This window comes from Onychostoma macrolepis, chromosome 14 (genome assembly GCF_012432095.1).
Source record: "Onychostoma macrolepis isolate SWU-2019 chromosome 14, ASM1243209v1, whole genome shotgun sequence".
Classification (NCBI taxonomy): Eukaryota; Metazoa; Chordata; class Actinopteri; order Cypriniformes; family Cyprinidae; genus Onychostoma; species Onychostoma macrolepis.
The window spans coordinates 8614406-8632291 of NC_081168.1; the positions used below are offsets into that span (position 1 = coordinate 8614406).

The 17886-nt window shown below is 39.1% G+C and overlaps 1 protein-coding gene across 4 annotated transcripts in view; it reads right to left on the minus strand.

Annotated features, from left to right (window-relative positions):
- The window catches only part of atp11c (ATPase phospholipid transporting 11C), a 61524-nt gene extending 43870 nt beyond the window's left edge, over positions 1-17654 (minus strand). For 3 of the 4 annotated variants that reach the window (XM_058797433.1, XM_058797431.1, XM_058797430.1), the window contains exon 1: positions 17160-17654. In XM_058797433.1, coding sequence (XP_058653416.1) covers positions 17160-17186 — 27 coding nt within the window. In that variant the 5' untranslated portion in view covers positions 17187-17654. The remainder of the gene's footprint in view (positions 1-17159) is intronic. The other variant, XM_058797432.1, reaches the window with a different exon arrangement.
- Positions 17655-17886: the final 232 nt, after the last annotated feature.

The following is a 17886-nucleotide window of genomic DNA, read 5'->3' on the forward strand; positions in this document are numbered from 1 at the left end:
CAACACTCACATTAATTAAGCAGCAGCTGTTTTAACACTGATAATAAGAAGAATAAATGTTTGTTGAACAGCAAACCAGCATATTATGATTTCTGAAGGATCATGTGACACTGAAAATTGGAGAAATGGTGCTAAAAAAAAAAACATCTGCTTCGCATCACAGGAATAAATTACATTTTAAAATTCATCAAAATAAAAATACAGTAAAATCAGCAACACTGTGAAATATTTTTACAATTTTAAATGCCTGTTTTCCATCAAATAAATGCAGCCTTCGTGACTAAGACTTCTTTCAAAAATATTTTTTTTAAAAACCACACACCCCTAAACTTTTGAACAGTAGCACAGATAAAACATTGTGTTTTCAATCATTACAGCGCCTATTGTATACACAGTAATATATTCAACACTTTTGACATGTTTGATGAACAACAGGATGAAGTTGAAGCCAACAAAATCTCAAAGGATCCATAACCCAAACACATTTCCAACTTCAATTTTATAATGCATTGAAGTCAACTTGTATAGCACTTTGCATAATACAAATTCTCGAGTGTTTTTTTTACTACAGAACAGAATCACAGCGGACTGAGAATGTGTGATGGCACCTGCGAAGAGAACGTACTAGTGGAGGTGAAGCGCTGAGATTTGGCTGTATGTGACAGATACAGTGTTCAGAATTTCATATAATTTCACAATAGCGAGTCAAAATCTGTTCTATTTTTAAAACATCCTCCAGGCCGCATCGGAACAGGCAGCGAGCCGCAGTTTGGACACCCTCTGAGTTAAATTAATAATTAAGTAATGGAAAGAGTACAGCACAGCTGTAAATCTACCACGAGCCGACTGCTCTCGAAAAGGGATAGTGCAAGAAACCAAGAGACCAACGAGTTAAAAGCTTCAGACTGAAGAGACAACGGATTCGCTGATACATCAACAGTCATGTCATGTGACATCTCACCTACAGTCTGCTAGAAGGCTCATGGGAGATCTGAAACTTGCTGAAAGAGGTTTCTCCAGCCTTATGACAACAACTGAACTTTTGGCTATCAGAATAAACAATGTGCTTTTTGGTGTAAAGTAAAACGTATTATTGCAACACCCCTTCGTGAAGCATATTACAGGGAGGCTTCACATCAGAAGGCTCTTTTTGCATGCATAGTATATAATTAAAAAAAGACATTTAATTGTCTAGAATTTAGCTTTCTACAAGGCAAGAATTTGGTTTACCGAGAAGGGGATTTCCATACAATGCACTTCCTCGTTCACTTGCCTGAGTGGATGTACGTTTTGCATTTCAAATGGGCCCTGAGGCAATGCAGAAGGACAGAGCCCTCAGTCATCCATCAACGCCCAGGTTCTTCACCTTTTCTGAAAACCTATACGAACCAGATTCCCTGCATTACACAAAAACACAAGACAAGCAAGGTGGTGACAAACAAAGTGGTTTATTCACAGTGCTAGTCCACCACTGACATTCAGAGCAGCAGGCAATCTATACTAAGAAAATAGGGCAAGAAGGCAAGACATCAAACTGACAGTGACAGCTTGAAAGCAGAAGAACAGGTTCAAGTCGAGTGTGAATGACTGAGTGAACAATGAGCTTCTAAATACTCCTGAAAGTGGATGTCAGAGGAGATCTCGTGGACCGGGGCTGATGAGACGCCACACGTGACCGGCCCACTCCTGTAGTAACAACCACAAACAAATGGCAAAACAAATGGTCTACTACTGACTTTGCATATTAATTTGAATACTCGAAATCACAAGGAAGCTGAGCGACCGGACGCTGACAGAGGGAGACACTGATTGCCAGAGGAACAAGACTGTTGCTACATTGAAAAAGGACCTAGTAATTAAGAGCACTGATGGACAAAAAAAAAAAAGAAAGAAAAAGGACTGAACGCTTAAAATAACTGCTCGGATTTAGGGACTTGGAGTGAAGTGTAAGGGGCTTTGTGAAGGCTGTATTAAACCATACAACACCCACTCAGCTCATAACCTGATGCTACAGCAGGGCGAAGTTGAGCGAGTCCAAAAGGGCATGTTTTTAGAGATCCAAACCGCTCTCATCGGGCAGAACAGAGTTTGTCAACTCCTAAAACCAACAAAAATTAGTCGTAAGGATCAATAATGGCTTCACAATTCCAATTTCAAACGCTCTTTATAATACAGTTTCAAAACAGCTGTACAGAAAACCATTCATTTTACATTTACAGTATTTTTAAAAATAAAAAAAAATAAATTAAAAAAAACTACAAATATTTTTTATCATCAAATGTTAGGATTTCATTACAAAGGCAGTAACGGGCAGATATACAGTTAATATAAAATATAATATAATATATTTATTTTCTAATTTGTATTAAGTACTCCTTAGATTTGCTATTCTTAATCATTTAAATCTATTTTGTTTGTAATGTTTTAATGATTTGTTTTCTGATTTGCACTGAAATTTAATAATAAAAAATAACAATTTTAATAAATCACAGAAAATATAATATAATATAATTTCACACTAATGGTGTAAAATGATGGCACACATGATGGTACAACATTACTGTTTTGTTTTTTTACTCATTTTTCACTCTCATTGTTCACTATCAAAACTATCATGAGTCATTCATAAACTTAATAAAGCTGACATGTTTAAATTGACAGGAGCAGAATTCGCATCAAAATTTACCAGTGCACTACAAGTCAGTCACACGCTTCTTTCACATAGAGAAAAATTGTATCAAAAGATTATGTGTAGAAACATGTCCAATAATGGTTCCTGCATCTCTGAACTGTTATAAATAATGTGGGCAGCACTCACTGTGCCGGTTCTGTGCTTTACAATAGTGAAACGCTCAAGCTTAAAGCCAAATAAAACAAGCTATCTGGCTACACTACAGAGTTCCCACCAATCAAAACATGAGCCACATTATTTCGACATCAAGCCTACATTTACACAGCTAAATTAAATTAACAATTTTGTCTGGCACAGAACATCATTTAGATCTGATTTAGATTGAGCTTTCATGGACAAAAAATGAAATACATCAAGTAAAATCAACATCATCAGCCTTACATTAGGACTTCAGCTGCTGCTTCTGCACGTTCTGCGCATTACCAGATAATAAACCTGAATAAAAGGCTTAACCACCTTCATTCATCACATTTTATACTGGTAGTAGTCGCTATGGAGTACAGCAGATCCCACAATGCCTTGACTCCCAAGTCTTTTATTCTCCATGTGCAGAATACAGGTGGCACCAGGAGGATATTAATAGCATCACGACACGGTGAAGTGAAGACTGGTAGTGAGAGAAGTCTGAGCAGCGGTGCAGCAGTAGACACTCTGTACTGTGGCCTGGCCTATATTAACATGGCCTCACTGACAGAGAGCCGAAAAAAGGACAGACGCAGAAAAAACGAAAGTAACTAAACTACATCTGGGGATTTGGCGTGTCGCAAGCTCAAATGATGTGTGAGATGAGTTTTCACTGATGGCTTTCGGCAAGTGATGGCAATGCTGATGGCTTTTTGTTTTTCTTTTGCTTTTCGACCTAAATTACATGATTAGATGTGTTCCCAAACGCTCACTGAAGACAAGCCTGTTCTTGCTCTGAACTGCAAGTGAAAATGCAAACTGGTCTGAGCTTGCTTGGCCTGAGCCCAGTTCTCAGACAGAGTCTGCAGAGACATGTGAGATTACGGAAGGATGTGAGAGAGGTTAAAGTTTAAGGAAAAGCTGAGGAAGAGAAAACAACAGGAAGCCACTCTGCTGTTGTCTGCACAAAGGGAACGTGACTTGTGATGATGGCTTGCTGTCAGTGAGGCTGGGAACTTGTTTATGAACATTACTGAGATAACAGTCATCATTACATTCATTAATCATCATTACACTTCAAAGACAACACGAAAGCAAACTTTATGACTATTTACTTTCTTAATGTCCCTTGCAGTACATGATTTATCAGGTCCCACACGTGAGGAAAATGTTGTTCACCTGTATTACTATTCTCCTTCAAATATTTGAATTGGTCAGTCGTGACGTTTTGTAGTTAAATATTTGTGTATAATGACATAGCTGATTGCTTGTATAGCTGTGTTAGTTAGTGCACTACACACATCCTTTCCTCTCACATAAAATAATTTAAACTCGAATCAATCTCGTATTCATTTACTAATCTATTTTTGTAGTTATGTAACAAGCAGTAAAAATGTACAGTCAGCCAATCATTAACACAAAATAAACCCTGCCAGTGTGCATTATTCCATACATGTATCAGCATATCCATATTGATCCAATCAAAAGTCCTGTTCTACACTATTTCCCTCTGAATATTCTCGAAAGCTAAAGGAGCTGTTTCATGTTGTCTTTAAGGACACTTACGAAACTTCGTCTACAAGATCAACCACGAACGCCTGGACTTTGAAGCCACTGTTAAAGGCATAGTTCACCCAAAAATAAAAATTCTGTCAATTCTGTCATTCAACAAATTCTTCGTTTATCTTCATAACACAAAATAAGGTATTTTTGATGAAATCCGAGAGCTTTTTTGAACCTGCATGGACAGCAACGCAACTACCACGTTTAAGGCTCAGAAACGCAAGGACATTGTTAAAATAGTCCATGTGAAATCAGCGGTTCAAACGTAATTTTAGGAAGCAAAAATAATCCTTCTCTTCCGTTTCAGTCTCCGCCATGCATTCAGAGAGCACAAAAAGTATTCTCGTAGCTATGCAAAATTACGTATTGTATTGAACCACTATTTTAACGATATCCTTACTACCTTTCTGGGCCTTAGACGTGGTAGCTGCGTCTATGTAGGGTCAGAAAGCTCTCGGATTTCATCATAAAGATCTTAATTTGTGTTCCCGAAGATGAACAAAGACCTTACAGGTTTGGAACGACATGAGTGAGTTGTTCCTAGAGAACCAATTTCTCCCTTGGGCCGTTTTCTTGGTTACATTCGCACCGGCAACAGAAACTCTGAAGCAGCCGACAGCAACGTCTTTATTCACAGCATTTACAAAGGTCTACAACCGGTGAATGGAGGACGCTGTGATCAGACCTGTTTTTGTTGTGTGTCGTGGGTTTGTGATAATGGAGGTGGAATGTAAACGCACAATTTACACGATTGAAAGAGCATGAAAATCTGACTAAATCTCCGATGACGGCTTGCAGTGTTACATATCATCGAGGATGAGAAAAGAACACCACACTGCAGACAACAGGTTGCCATTATCGCTGTTTTCTATGTTCGTGGAGTAAATATTTTTACATGGCTTTTTAAAAATGTGTTTCGTATGCGTTTGGCCAATCAGCGTACACTTACGTCACTGCTAGTTCCTATAGAACTGTTTTAGACCCTACTCTGAAATAGGAGCTAAGATAGTTCCTCCAAACAGTTCCTAGAATTAAATAAATTCCTAGTTGCTGCAGTGCGAACACGCCAAAAAACTGGGTACTTCCACCAATAGTTTTAGGAACTATGAAAAACTTCCTCCTGCGGAAGCCCCTATTAAACGACAATTTTCATTTTTGGGTGAACTATCCCTTTAATCTTTTTAACAAACTTACAGACAAATATTTCTTGATAAAGCATTTTAAAACAATAATATTGACAAGGCAAAATGATGACATTAATTAAACTGCTTAAATCATAAAGTTAATGAAAATATGACAAGGAAAAAAACTACGCTGTATGCTATACTATGATGGCATAAATTTACAAATACTTCTCCTGTGTGACACTTCCTGCAAGTGCGTTCATGAGTTCACGAGCAGTGCCTTCAGGGTTCTCTGTCTGTAGGCTGGCCATTCATAGATATGTAGATGTCTCATTAGCGACTTTTTCTATGGGCCGCGATTCGTAAGCCATCCGCAATTTTTGGAACAGTCTGCGAAGCTTTGAGCATGTTGACTGTGGGTGTCTGAGCGTCTACAACAGCAAGTTATACGCTTGTATATCTTTGAATATTCATTGATTATTATGGTGAATGACGACCTTTCCAAGATGGAGGACGCGTCAACTTATATCTGGAGCGGTCGAATAGGGCATCTATACAAATTTATGTCTGCGTTAGCAGGTCTGAGGCGTGTCTGAGACAGAGAACCCGGAAGGTGCTGCTCGTGAACTCATGATCGCTTGCAGGAAGTGTCACAGACGAGAAGAAAAAGTTGAATAAAGCGATTTTTTTTCTTTGCACACAAAAAGTATTCTCGTCGCTTCATAAAATTCAGACTGAACCATTGATGATGGCAGATGGACTATTTTGACGATGTCTTTCATACTTTTCTAGGCCTTGACAGTGTTAATTACTTGGCAGTCAATGGGACAGTCACAAGCCTCCTGGTTTTCATCCAAAATATCTTTAAATCGAACGACTAAACTTTTACGGGTTTGGAACAACATTTTCATTTTGCGGTGGAGTAATCCCTTAAAGCAACAGAAGGCTTTCAGAAAAATCCTTACATCTAAAAGAAAATATATAAGCACACTACAAAATGATTACTTTAAATTCTATAGTGCAAAAGAATGCATGCAAGCAATAGAGATCTCTCTCCAGCTAATATGTCGGTGGGACAATAGCACCATGGCTTTAATTTAGGTACTATCATGTCTCCTCCTTTGCACGGTGTGTCTTTGGATAAACTAATCAGTTTGACTGCACTGTGGCTTTCATCCCAGAGAGAGAAAAAGAGGGGGAGGGGCAGAGTAAGGAGTGATTGGAAAGAGGGAGTCGGTCTAGCTACCGTTTAACATCGGATATTTGCATCGAAATGCTGACATGTCGAAAAAATCTGCATCTCAGCTCTTGTGGCTCTGATGCCATTATCTTTTACTATACATTTAGCATCACTGACTGTAATTACCGTTCAATTAATTACAGCAAATTGTGTTTGAAGGGACAGAGAAAAAGCTAGCTCTGTCAAAGAGCGTAACAGCAAAAGGAAACTAATGTGCGCTACGGCGCACCCAGGTTGCTGAGGCGGCAAGCGGTTTGAGCTGCAGGGCCACAGCTCCGCTCACAGTCACCGGTGAGCTGAGTAAAGAATCATTTCTCTTCCTGCAGCGGACTGATGGGAAAGCACCAGCGTGGGCTCATCCGGTTCTCATCAGAGTCCGTTATTTAAACGGGAACTCCGAGTCTGTGTGCGGGTGTGCACCAAGGCTGGGTAATGGGTCCTTTTGCTTTTGCTGGTATAAGTGGAAAGTCTCTTTTTTGCCTGCAGAAGCAAAAGTACCAAGAAACACTAACTCATATTTTCTGCTTCCGTTTCACACACTTACACTTTTCATTATTCTCTTCACACTGCAGCGAGAGCACTCTTGGGGTATTGCCAGTAGCTAGGGCACAACACAGGGAATCTCAGGATGAGACTTTATAAATATATGGATGACAGGAATGCATTTCAAGTCCACAAGCCTTGGTGACGATATACAGCTGGGAAGGGAGGAACGCTGTGAGGAGAATTTTAAAAACGAGCCACGTAAATTATTTAAAATGACAAACTGAGAATTCAGCCTTGCTTTTAGAGATAGACCCGGACGCTCCTTGATCTCCAACGCCCTCACTGTGGCAATCAGCCTCTGAAAGCCTGTCTATTATACATGGAAGGTAACGGAGGGATACAACAGGTAGATCTGCACATGCACTTCCATTGCCTTGTCTGCTTTCTGCACAGTTTTCTCTTACCCATCCTGACTCTGATGGGATGTAGGGTTCAGCCTTGTGCGGCTGGCTGCGTTTTCATTATGGGGAGCCGAAGTGCAATGAGAGAGAGAGAGAGTGAGAGAGAGAGAGAGCGCAAGAGAAAGAGGGAGAGGGAAAGAAGTAGTAGTAGTCAGCATAAGCATTTCTGTCTGCCAGCCAGTTCGGGAGGGACAAGACAAATGGCAGCAAAACGGAGCAGGACTCTAATCAATATGTGGCTCTCCTGATGAAACAAGGCCAATAAATCACTGGCCCAGGCAGGACAATGTGGGCCCCTCACCCTCCGCCACTTATCCCGAAAAGCCCGTCACACCATCAACATGGTTATCATCGGTATAACTACCCCTGCAACAGGTGGTCAGTGACGATTAGGGGCTGTTTGTGATGGTCAGGTGGTTGATCTGAGATGGAGCTTAAAATTCCAGCTGAGGAGCATTTCTAGGCGGTCAAAACAAATGGAGCCAAATCTTCTTCCTGTAATGCTATAAGATGGTGAGGGTACATGGTCCGTGGTCTAAAACAAAGAGCAGCTTACACAGAATACCATGGACAAGGCTAGTGCTAATCTGTTTTGAATAGATGGTGAATTGCATTTTCAAAGCAGGAGCTGTGCTGTAAAAGAATAAAAACCCAAATAATTGTTCATAATTGTTAAGCACTTATAACCCATTATAATATACAGCTAGGCTGGACTTAGGGTTTGATGCATTCACTGGTTACCAGTTGTCGCTAAAATTTTAGTAGTTGGTGCCAATTCCAGTTAAAATTCAGTTCTCAAAACCAACTGCAATACTAGAGAGCAAAACCAATGTGCTATTGAATAATTACTTTAAAATGTATGTTTTTATACAAATATTAACAAATTTTAAATGTAAAGGCATGAGTATTACTCAGAATTTCAAGCAACACTCAGTGTAAGTATAAAGTATTACACTTAATATTCAGAATTTGGGGTGAAAAAGTAGCTAAATATAAAATATAAATGCTTAAATAATTTGCATTTACTGCATGATTATTAAATGTAATTAATTAAATCTACAAAAATCTATACTGATTCAGTGCTGTCTGCATTTGGACTGAAAAGCATCCTTGTTACAATAAATTAGCCATTTCTCTTTTGTAGGCCAAGGCTTGTTTCACAATCTCGTGTGATTTGTGGCAAGAAAACTGCATATATTCTTTTAGGTGCACATATTGAGTTCACAGCATTCACACTGAGCATGTAAGCAGAGCTTCACAGGAGCAATAGTTTCAGCACTGAGCGTAATTCTGCAGCACGTAATATTCAGCAATATGCTTCTATGAAGTACACAAAACGTACAATAAAGGAGTTAACTACTTATGTACACTACTATTCAAAAGTTTTAGGTATACAAGACATAATGCTTTTTAAAGAAGTCACTTAGGCTATGTTCAGACTGCAGGAAAATATGACTCAGAATCTTTTTTTTTTATTAGTGTAAATCCCTACACACTTTAGATGAAGATGTGTAAAACAGAAACTAAAGAGCTTTTTAAAGTTATCTTTAAAACTAGCTTAGTGTCTTAAGCTATTTTTGAAACTGCAAGACCTTATGCACAGATTCAAAGGCAACACATATCTGATTTTCACCTGTTTGCATTCACTTGAGACACCTTGTAAAGATGGGCATTTGACAGATCACACGCACACAGCCGCAGTGCCTGGGGAGCGAGCACTCCTCACAGAGCACACACACACGCGCACACACACGCGCACACGCGTACACACACGCACACACGCGTACACACACGCACACACGCGCACACACACGCACACACGCATGAGTGTTGGGTGAGCTGTCTGACTGCTGCTGCTTTCCAACAAACCTGGACACCGGGTTCCCTGAGGCCGGCGGCTTCTGTTTATGATGCTCTCCTGTAGGGCTGAGCAATATGAGCAAAAATTCATATCTCTGTATTTTTTGGCTGATTTGTGGTATACGGTACATATCTCTGTATTTTTTTTAAGCTTTTGTAACCATGTAACGTAATGTAACCATAGGCATATATTATGTTAAAAAAGGGTTAAAATCACATTACATTCTAACATTGTAACATTGTAATCTAAAAACAAAAATAATGCTTTTAAAGCAGAAGTTAAATTTACTAAACTAAAAATGAAAATTATTTTTTTAAATAGCACAGACTAATTGAGTAAAAAGGCTGTTTTGATTACCCCATTAAAGTCACTTTACAGTTAGTGCTATCATACAAATACACTTACTTGTAGGTTTAAAATTCTACGTGTCACATTTATTGTTTATTAACTACAAATATTTCAGCAAAATGTATATTTTAGTCAGAATTATTGTGCTCCTATTACATTGCGCGTCTGTTTGGCGTGCATCTGTTTGGCGTGCAGCGGTGCTCGTTCAATGAAGTCTGTGAAGTTTAGCAGAGAATCTCAAAGCAGAAGGCTCATGCACTTCTGACAGCAAGATGGAAATATTTCCATGGCTTTCTAACATTTACAGATGGAGAATATACCTGTGAAATATAAGTTATGCATTTAGGAATATAGCACACACATTAAACAGCACGAGTCTCTGTCAGCGGCACACGCAGCCTTTCTGTCAGAGCCGTTTTAAACTGAAACAAAATTATAGGCTTCTATATCTTACGAGTTTTTTAAAGCCCTTCATTTAAAGTTTGTCACTTTCAGATGCGCTCGTTTCAAACTGTAATGTTATATCGATATAAACGGTATTGCCTTTTAACGTATCGCTTATAAAGAACATATCGATATATCGTACAAAGTCGATATACCGCCCAGCCCTACTCTCCTGCACCACCCGGACACCCAAAAACATTATTTGTAGGCACAGCAAGACGGCCGACTGATTAGCAGCTAGGACACACCACAGTGGTGGCAGCGGAGTGGAGCAGGACGGAGCGGCCCTTGCGTGACAGTACGCCTGACTACTCGGACAAAGCACGGACAAGACAGCCAATCACGAGGGGTACTGAAAGCCCTTGCTGGGTTCAAATCTCAGCACTGTTGAAAACAATACCATAGGAACTCATGCAAATTATCTCAGCAGTTGCTTATAGTGATGGGACATCCTTAAAATTTGAGGTACTCTAAATTACCTGTCTTGTAAACAGAGGAGAAAGCTGGTGCATGATGCATATGCAAGCTTTCAATATGCCAGAATTCTATGGGACGTGCGCCAGCAATAGTGCTGAGGGACACTAGTAGAGGGCTTAGTTTTAAAATCAGCATGAAATGAAAATTCACAATATATTTTGTAAGTGACTGTTATAGAACTTATTGGTAACGTCATCCATGTATATAGGCTTAATTTTTTTTTTTACAAAATGTCATAACTCAATCTTCCAATGAAAACATCTTCTTGGTTATGCATGCTAGTCTACTCCCATCATTTAGTCTATAGTCTTTAACTCCACCTTTTTCTTACAAGCTTACATTCATTTGAGAGCAACATCTACATCTCAAATCAAATGGATAGAACCAACTCCTCAACCTATTTTTTTTTTTTTTTGATAACCATTTTCACTCAGAATCACAATAGGGAAGAAAAGATCTGTCACTACTTCCGTTGGAAAACAGCAGAACAATACAATTAGAAAAAAAGATGTAGCTTGATGGGTCACCAGAGTTTGAATCCAGGTTCCGGTTATTTCCTAATTTCCCTGTAGCACAAATAAATAAATAAATAAATTCTCCCTCCCACCCTTTTCGTGTTGTTTCCTGTTGTTGCCGCTGCAAAAAAAAAAAATCCCAATAAAATGAAAGAGATGGTTGAAAGAAAAGACAAACATCCCACGGATGTTTCACAATATCACAAAATTTATAAAAAATTATTACAGATGTCAAAAAAACTACAGGGAGGAGAGAAAAAGGACCCTCGCACATCAAACATTTTCAGTGTTCTTTGGGTAAGCCACGGTTAATAACATCTGCACAGCTCCATCTTCAGATCTCCTCAGGGGTTTGCTTCAAAGAGGCAAAGTCTTTCCTAAGAGAGCATCATACGCACCAAAGGAAGCTCTGACTTCACCTTTAACTGGTGAAGAGGAAGGACCTGCGATAAATGCTCAGCAAGAAGTGACAGCGCAACATAGAGAAATCCAGTCAGATAGGGCCTGACGTACAGTAGATGTGTCAACAACTAAAACAAATAAACTCTGACTGTTCAGAGAATGTCTGTGAATACTAGGGCTGCATGTTTAATCATACTTTAACCATGATCACAATTTCGGCTTCTTATGATTAGGCAACATTGGCCCACTGGTTATTTATCTGGAACTGTATACTCTAAATAATCGGGATTATCTATTTAACCATTGTGCAGCTCTTAAATAGTCAGGGCACTAGTACTCAACGCGTGAGAAAAGAAAACGTTCGAACCAACTCTTGCATTTCCCTAAAGTAACTCAACACTCACCCGCTGAACCAAGAAATGGGCTTTTCTGGAAAACTATAGGCCTTTCATATCTGTCCATATTGTTTTCCCATCTTTACGAAAGAGATTCAAACTTGAATGCTATCACACTTCCTCCAGACCACCAGTCAAGACAACAGGCCACAATCTTCAAGGACTGAGAGAACATCAAAAGCACCAAGATTTAGCATTCCTGTCAGAGGACTACAACCAAAAGTGCATTGCTGTAGCAGCTAACAATTTTTTAATGACTTTGCCCAAGTATACAGATCTAGCAGCACATCAAAACAGAAGATTCCCGCTCGTACAGTTTACACAGACCTTGACTTTCCAGTAAACAGTTGTCCATGTTATCTGAGAAGAACGACTTATAATGAGATGCTGTAGGAACAATACTGTCTGCATCAGTGACAAAAGGTATGGCAGCCACGCAAATGTTATTTATGATTCATACAAAAAGATTGCAAAGCCCATAGCAGGGCAAGAGAATAGGCTGACTTGAGTAACATTACAAGACCTGCGGGAATATCAGAGCATGGTATTATTATATTGGACTATTAATGCTGGTATCTATAGCGCACACACTGCCAGCAGCATGATTTAGCCTAATGGCGCCAACAGGTTATGGGAGAGTTACACTATAAAAAGAGACAAGGTGGTAAAGTGGCTCAGCATAAAAAAAGGAACCTATGTGACCGACCAGTAGAGATGTGGAAATTTTTCAAAATCACCTTGCCAACTTATTGGTCTTAAGGTAGCCATGGATAATTAGGCTGGTTTTGGGTTCGCATGAATCAGAAATCAGCTAGAGGGGTCACAACAAAACAATCACGTACATCTGAGTGTAATGGATTACAAAAATAAAAACAAAAACATATACTGTATTGGATGGAGACTTGTTTCTATCCATGTGGGCGATGCAGTCAAGAATGAAGGCAGTTGAATGTTAGCTTGCAGTGACGGGTTTAAGCTTACTAAAAGGACTGGAGAAGTCTAGCAGCATACATCAGTTATCCAGTTCTGACATTTTTATTAAAAAATTACAAAGTAAATTTTTTAAATGAAACATAATATCAGATACATTTTTCACAATAGGATACATAACATGCATTTGGAAAATAGAGTGAATTTTCATTTCATGCTGACTTTAAGTGGCCATTTGCATTACAGACATGAAAGAGGGGGGGGGAACTAGGGACGACTTTTTATTAATCCAGATATAGCAAATGCTCAACGGCAAGAATCTGCAAAAGATGCATGGCGCAAACACAACAAACACATAAGTCTAGCACATTTACACAGAAAAACAGTGCAGTGGAATGCAACAACATGCTCTGTGTGAACAGTGCCTAAAACGGGATGAATTTAAAAACAAAGCTTCTCAGGGAGGGTTTGTTAGATCAAGAGGTTGCTGTATAGCTACTTGATTAGTTGCAATCATGATCTAGGAAGCCTCCTTTTATGCAAACTACTAATAATTTCAGGTACATAAACCTTGTGAAGGGAATTAAGAGGTAAACCTAGACCAAGGTCTGGTTTATGCAAATAATCCTAGACTATGCAAGTGAGGATGTGGTTTGCTCACTGACCCAGCAATAAAATAAAAAAAATGGCAAGAAGAATATAATATTAAAGCTGCAGTCCATAAGTTTTGCCTCTTTGTCCATCTCTGTTTGAAAACCTGGAATTGCAGTTGTTTTTATATAAGGATATATATCACGATATAGTAATTTTTTTTCTTTCAAAAAGGTTTTTATATTAAAATCTTTGATACCATTCAATTTTCATAATCCTTGATCCTTGAGAAAATTGAGATTTTCTAGCAATGTGCTATGATTAATATGAATGGCAGGCAGAATGAATATTGGACAGCTTCCCCTTTAAGACCGAAGTCTTAATATGCGTTTTCTCTTTTAGCCGTTTCCTCTCTCTTAAGACCTAAATCGCTGTCTTTATGAGGATACTTGCCAAGATGGGGATTCTGACGCATATAAGTGTATTTATGTAATCGTTCAAAGTCAATAAAGCGGCAAAAAATATTTTTAAAATGCGCGGTCCTCTCACATAGAAACAGAGACGGCGCACGCATATAGCTCTGTTGTTTGTGTTTCAACGGCTTAAAATCAGTTGTTTTAAAACTGCAGTGCTTAAAAACGCGTGTCCATGCTACAGATGTAGTCCCTCATTTAGGAACGAGCTCCTCGTTTTGTTCTGGTCGTTCTCCACCTGGTTCTGTCTCCCCTTCACGCCCCGTGGTGGTGTGTAAAGATCGCACTCATCCAAATGATTAAAAAGTATTACCGTAAACAATGTATTTTGCGACACCACGAAATAAACGATAGAACATAATATGAAACGATAGACTTTTTATTTCGTCCATCCGATATATATCGTCATATCGCACAGCCCTAATTGTCATCTGAACAAGTAAGTAACAAGTCTGCCATGTTTGTTCTGACCAACTGAGGAAAAAAGCATTACAATAAATCGCACTACCAACGGTGATTAAACCTAAGGATCGGTTAGCTCATATCACATCAAACCGTGCAAATTATTATTATTGTTATACTTCATTCTCAAATTATTAATGTTAACAACATCAGCATTGCGTGCCTATGAGTATAGTGTGTATTAGCATGTAGATTTCAATTTCTGTACAGTCTAATCTCTAATTGTCATGCCATTCGAATTTCATATTAAGAAATTCTTTTAACCCAAAAAGCAAACTATGCTCCCTTCGAACTAGTTTTCTTTTAAATACAAATCTTGTGTAATCCCAGGATCTCTGTAATCAGAAGCATATTTAAAACTGAAATATAATTTAATTTCAGTCACATGTGCTTCATAAACACATAATCCTTTCTGGATCACAATCCGCTAGGGATGTAACGATTCACTCAACTCATGATTCGATTCGATTCGATTCACGATTTTGAGTCCATGATTCGATTCAGTTTTTTTTTTGTTTTTTTACAAAATGAGATTTAAGACAAATTATAAATTAAATGTGTCCTTTTTTATTATTGCTTGGACAAAATGCAGCACGTTTCTTTGTGAAATTGAAATATAACACTATAATAATATATTAATATAGCACTTGCGTATTTTTGCTCTTTTGTTGGTTTTGATTGCTTCTATTCTCCTCATTTGTAAATCGTTTTGGATAAAAGCCTCTGCTAAATAATTTTTTAGAATTAAAATTAGAGGCAACCACTGCATTTTAATCATGATCCAAACAAAGATGCAACATGTATCAAAATCGTGAATCGAATCATGAGTTGAGTGAATCGTTACATCCCTACTTATGAACTTTAATATGCATTATACAGAGGCAAGATGAAAAGAAAAAATACCATCTAAACTTTTCTAAAGACAGTAAGTTCCCCTCAGACATACTTTCATATAAACTCCTACTCCTAATTGAATTGTGATTTGTGTAGCATCTCAACCGATTTGAATCGTCACACATATGAATAGATTTTCAACCGGCTCGCGGCTAATCGTTACATCCCTACAATCCGCCATCAAAATGATACATTTAATTATTTTAGCTGCTGTGAGAAAAGGCTAAATGATCTGTCCACCTGCAGGATCCTCACCTGCGATAGCCTAGTAGCCGGGACAACTTCTTTATGTTTACAGACGTGACGTAATGACGCAGTGCCATGCTCGAATTTCCCGCAAAAACCTACCCGTACCACTCAAATTAGAAAACATTATTATAAGCTAACCGTTGTGAATCGGGCTAAAGTAAGGCGATAGTTTTGAACACTGGCTGGTTATGTACTTGCTCAAATTTTGATTTCAGATCATTTTTAACCAAACCAAGTTTAGGACTGCAGCTTTAAGCAAACTGAGATGCTTCATTTCATACAATGAACACATTACAATAAATCAGAAGACAATCTAACACAGCCATATTAAAGGCAGAGTGGTGTAATGATTTATTCTCGCTTATGTTGTTCCAAGCCTGAATTGAATTTCCCTCTTCCATGTAAACTTTCACTGCTCCTTTTTTTTTCTTCATACAATGATAGGATCAGTTATCATTCTCTACCTCCTTTTGGCCTCCATGGAAGAAGGGCAGTCATGCAGGTCCCAAATGACATGAGGGCGATGAAATCATTGTTTATTTTGGGATGAGCTATCCCTTTAAGGATATGGATTATGGAGACTGTAGTGAATTCATTTGTAAGGGTGAATTACAACAATAATTGAAGCACAAACAGGGAGAAATTTGAATACAAGTATTCCCACCACAGCCTAAAACAGCTAAGATTAACAACAGGCTTCATCTTAAACCCAACATTAGACCTCAAGAGCTCCTCCAGCACTGCCCGGATGCTCTGCAATTATGTGGTAAGAGCGGAATTACTGCATCACGTGCCCAAATAAAGTTTGCATCTAAAAGGTTGCGACAGCAACGAAGGGCATTAGGAAATTAATTATTGGATTCAAGTACAACACTTAAAGGGCTTAGCTTGCAAGACTGAGCAGTATTATTTGATTAGCGCTATCAGGAATGCAGCTCAACTTTTAAAAAATTGTCAGGACACATCTGAACGAGCTGTCTAAAACGATTATCTTCACCACAGCAGAGGCGTCGCCAGTGTCTCAAACCCACCCTGTCCTCCTAACCCTAGGTAGCCAGCTCAAAAGCGTTTCAAACAACCGTCAACTTCACACACACACAAAAAAAAAAAAACATTTTCACGGCTGCTAAAGCCCATAAACTCATGTTTTGAATCGCTAATGTGCGTGGCACGATTCGCTTAGCAACAGCTGGCCAGTATTAACAGGAAGTTGACTGCATACCTCAACTAATTACAGCTTTGGTGGTGTTGAGAAACTCGGAGCTTTCTGCAGGGTGGCTCCCTAGTTTTTAAATAAACGCTCCACTTATGCAGCATTTGAGATATTTCATCGACATGCGCCCTGTTGTCAGACTCAGGCTGATCATTACTTACACACTCGATTAACGTTACATCTTCTTTAAAGTAACGCGTAGAGTGCCATACATACCAATCGGTTGAGCCTCCTCCGTAACATCTTTAATTCTTCTGTCTTCTTTGGTATCTGAAGACACTGTCGAGCAGCTGTTCCTTTTGTTGCCGCCAACTACAGGCTAGTTGAGCTTGATGATGAGTAAGTTTGCATGTATGACGGCAAAATGCGCCCTATTTAGCTATCTACTTTCTAACCTGTTTCCCCAAGCTATATGCAATGCGGCGGTGAAGCTACATCGTTTCCATGTTAATTGAATCTTGTCCTCTCTAACCATTCGCATTCTCCTTTTTGGATACTTTGCGCGGCGCTAGTCGCTGGAGCTCCCCGCGCGCGGGGTTGATATACTCAGCGGCATCCTTGTACTCTGTGTGCCCTGTTGCTGAGCCTCCAAATAATTCACCGCATTCGCCTCCCCGCGGTTAACGGACTGCACGCGAGGGGGAAAAGTGATGGCGATCTCTTGAAGGTGCGGATTTCCACTCGTGTGCCGCCGCCCCCTCCTCTCCTTCAGATTCCTGTCAAACACATTTTACTCTCCTAACGCAAGAGCCGCTACGACAACAAGCTCCGCCCCTCGGTGCCGACATCACATACCGCAGGTTTGTGGGAAATGTATTTTTGGTTGTGTACGATTCTTTTTTTTTTTTTTTTTTAACGTCGTGAACATATTTTATTTGTAATGTTTATGTAATTGTCATTATAAGGTTAAGGCGAGACACTGCAGGTGAATAGGGTAAAAAAA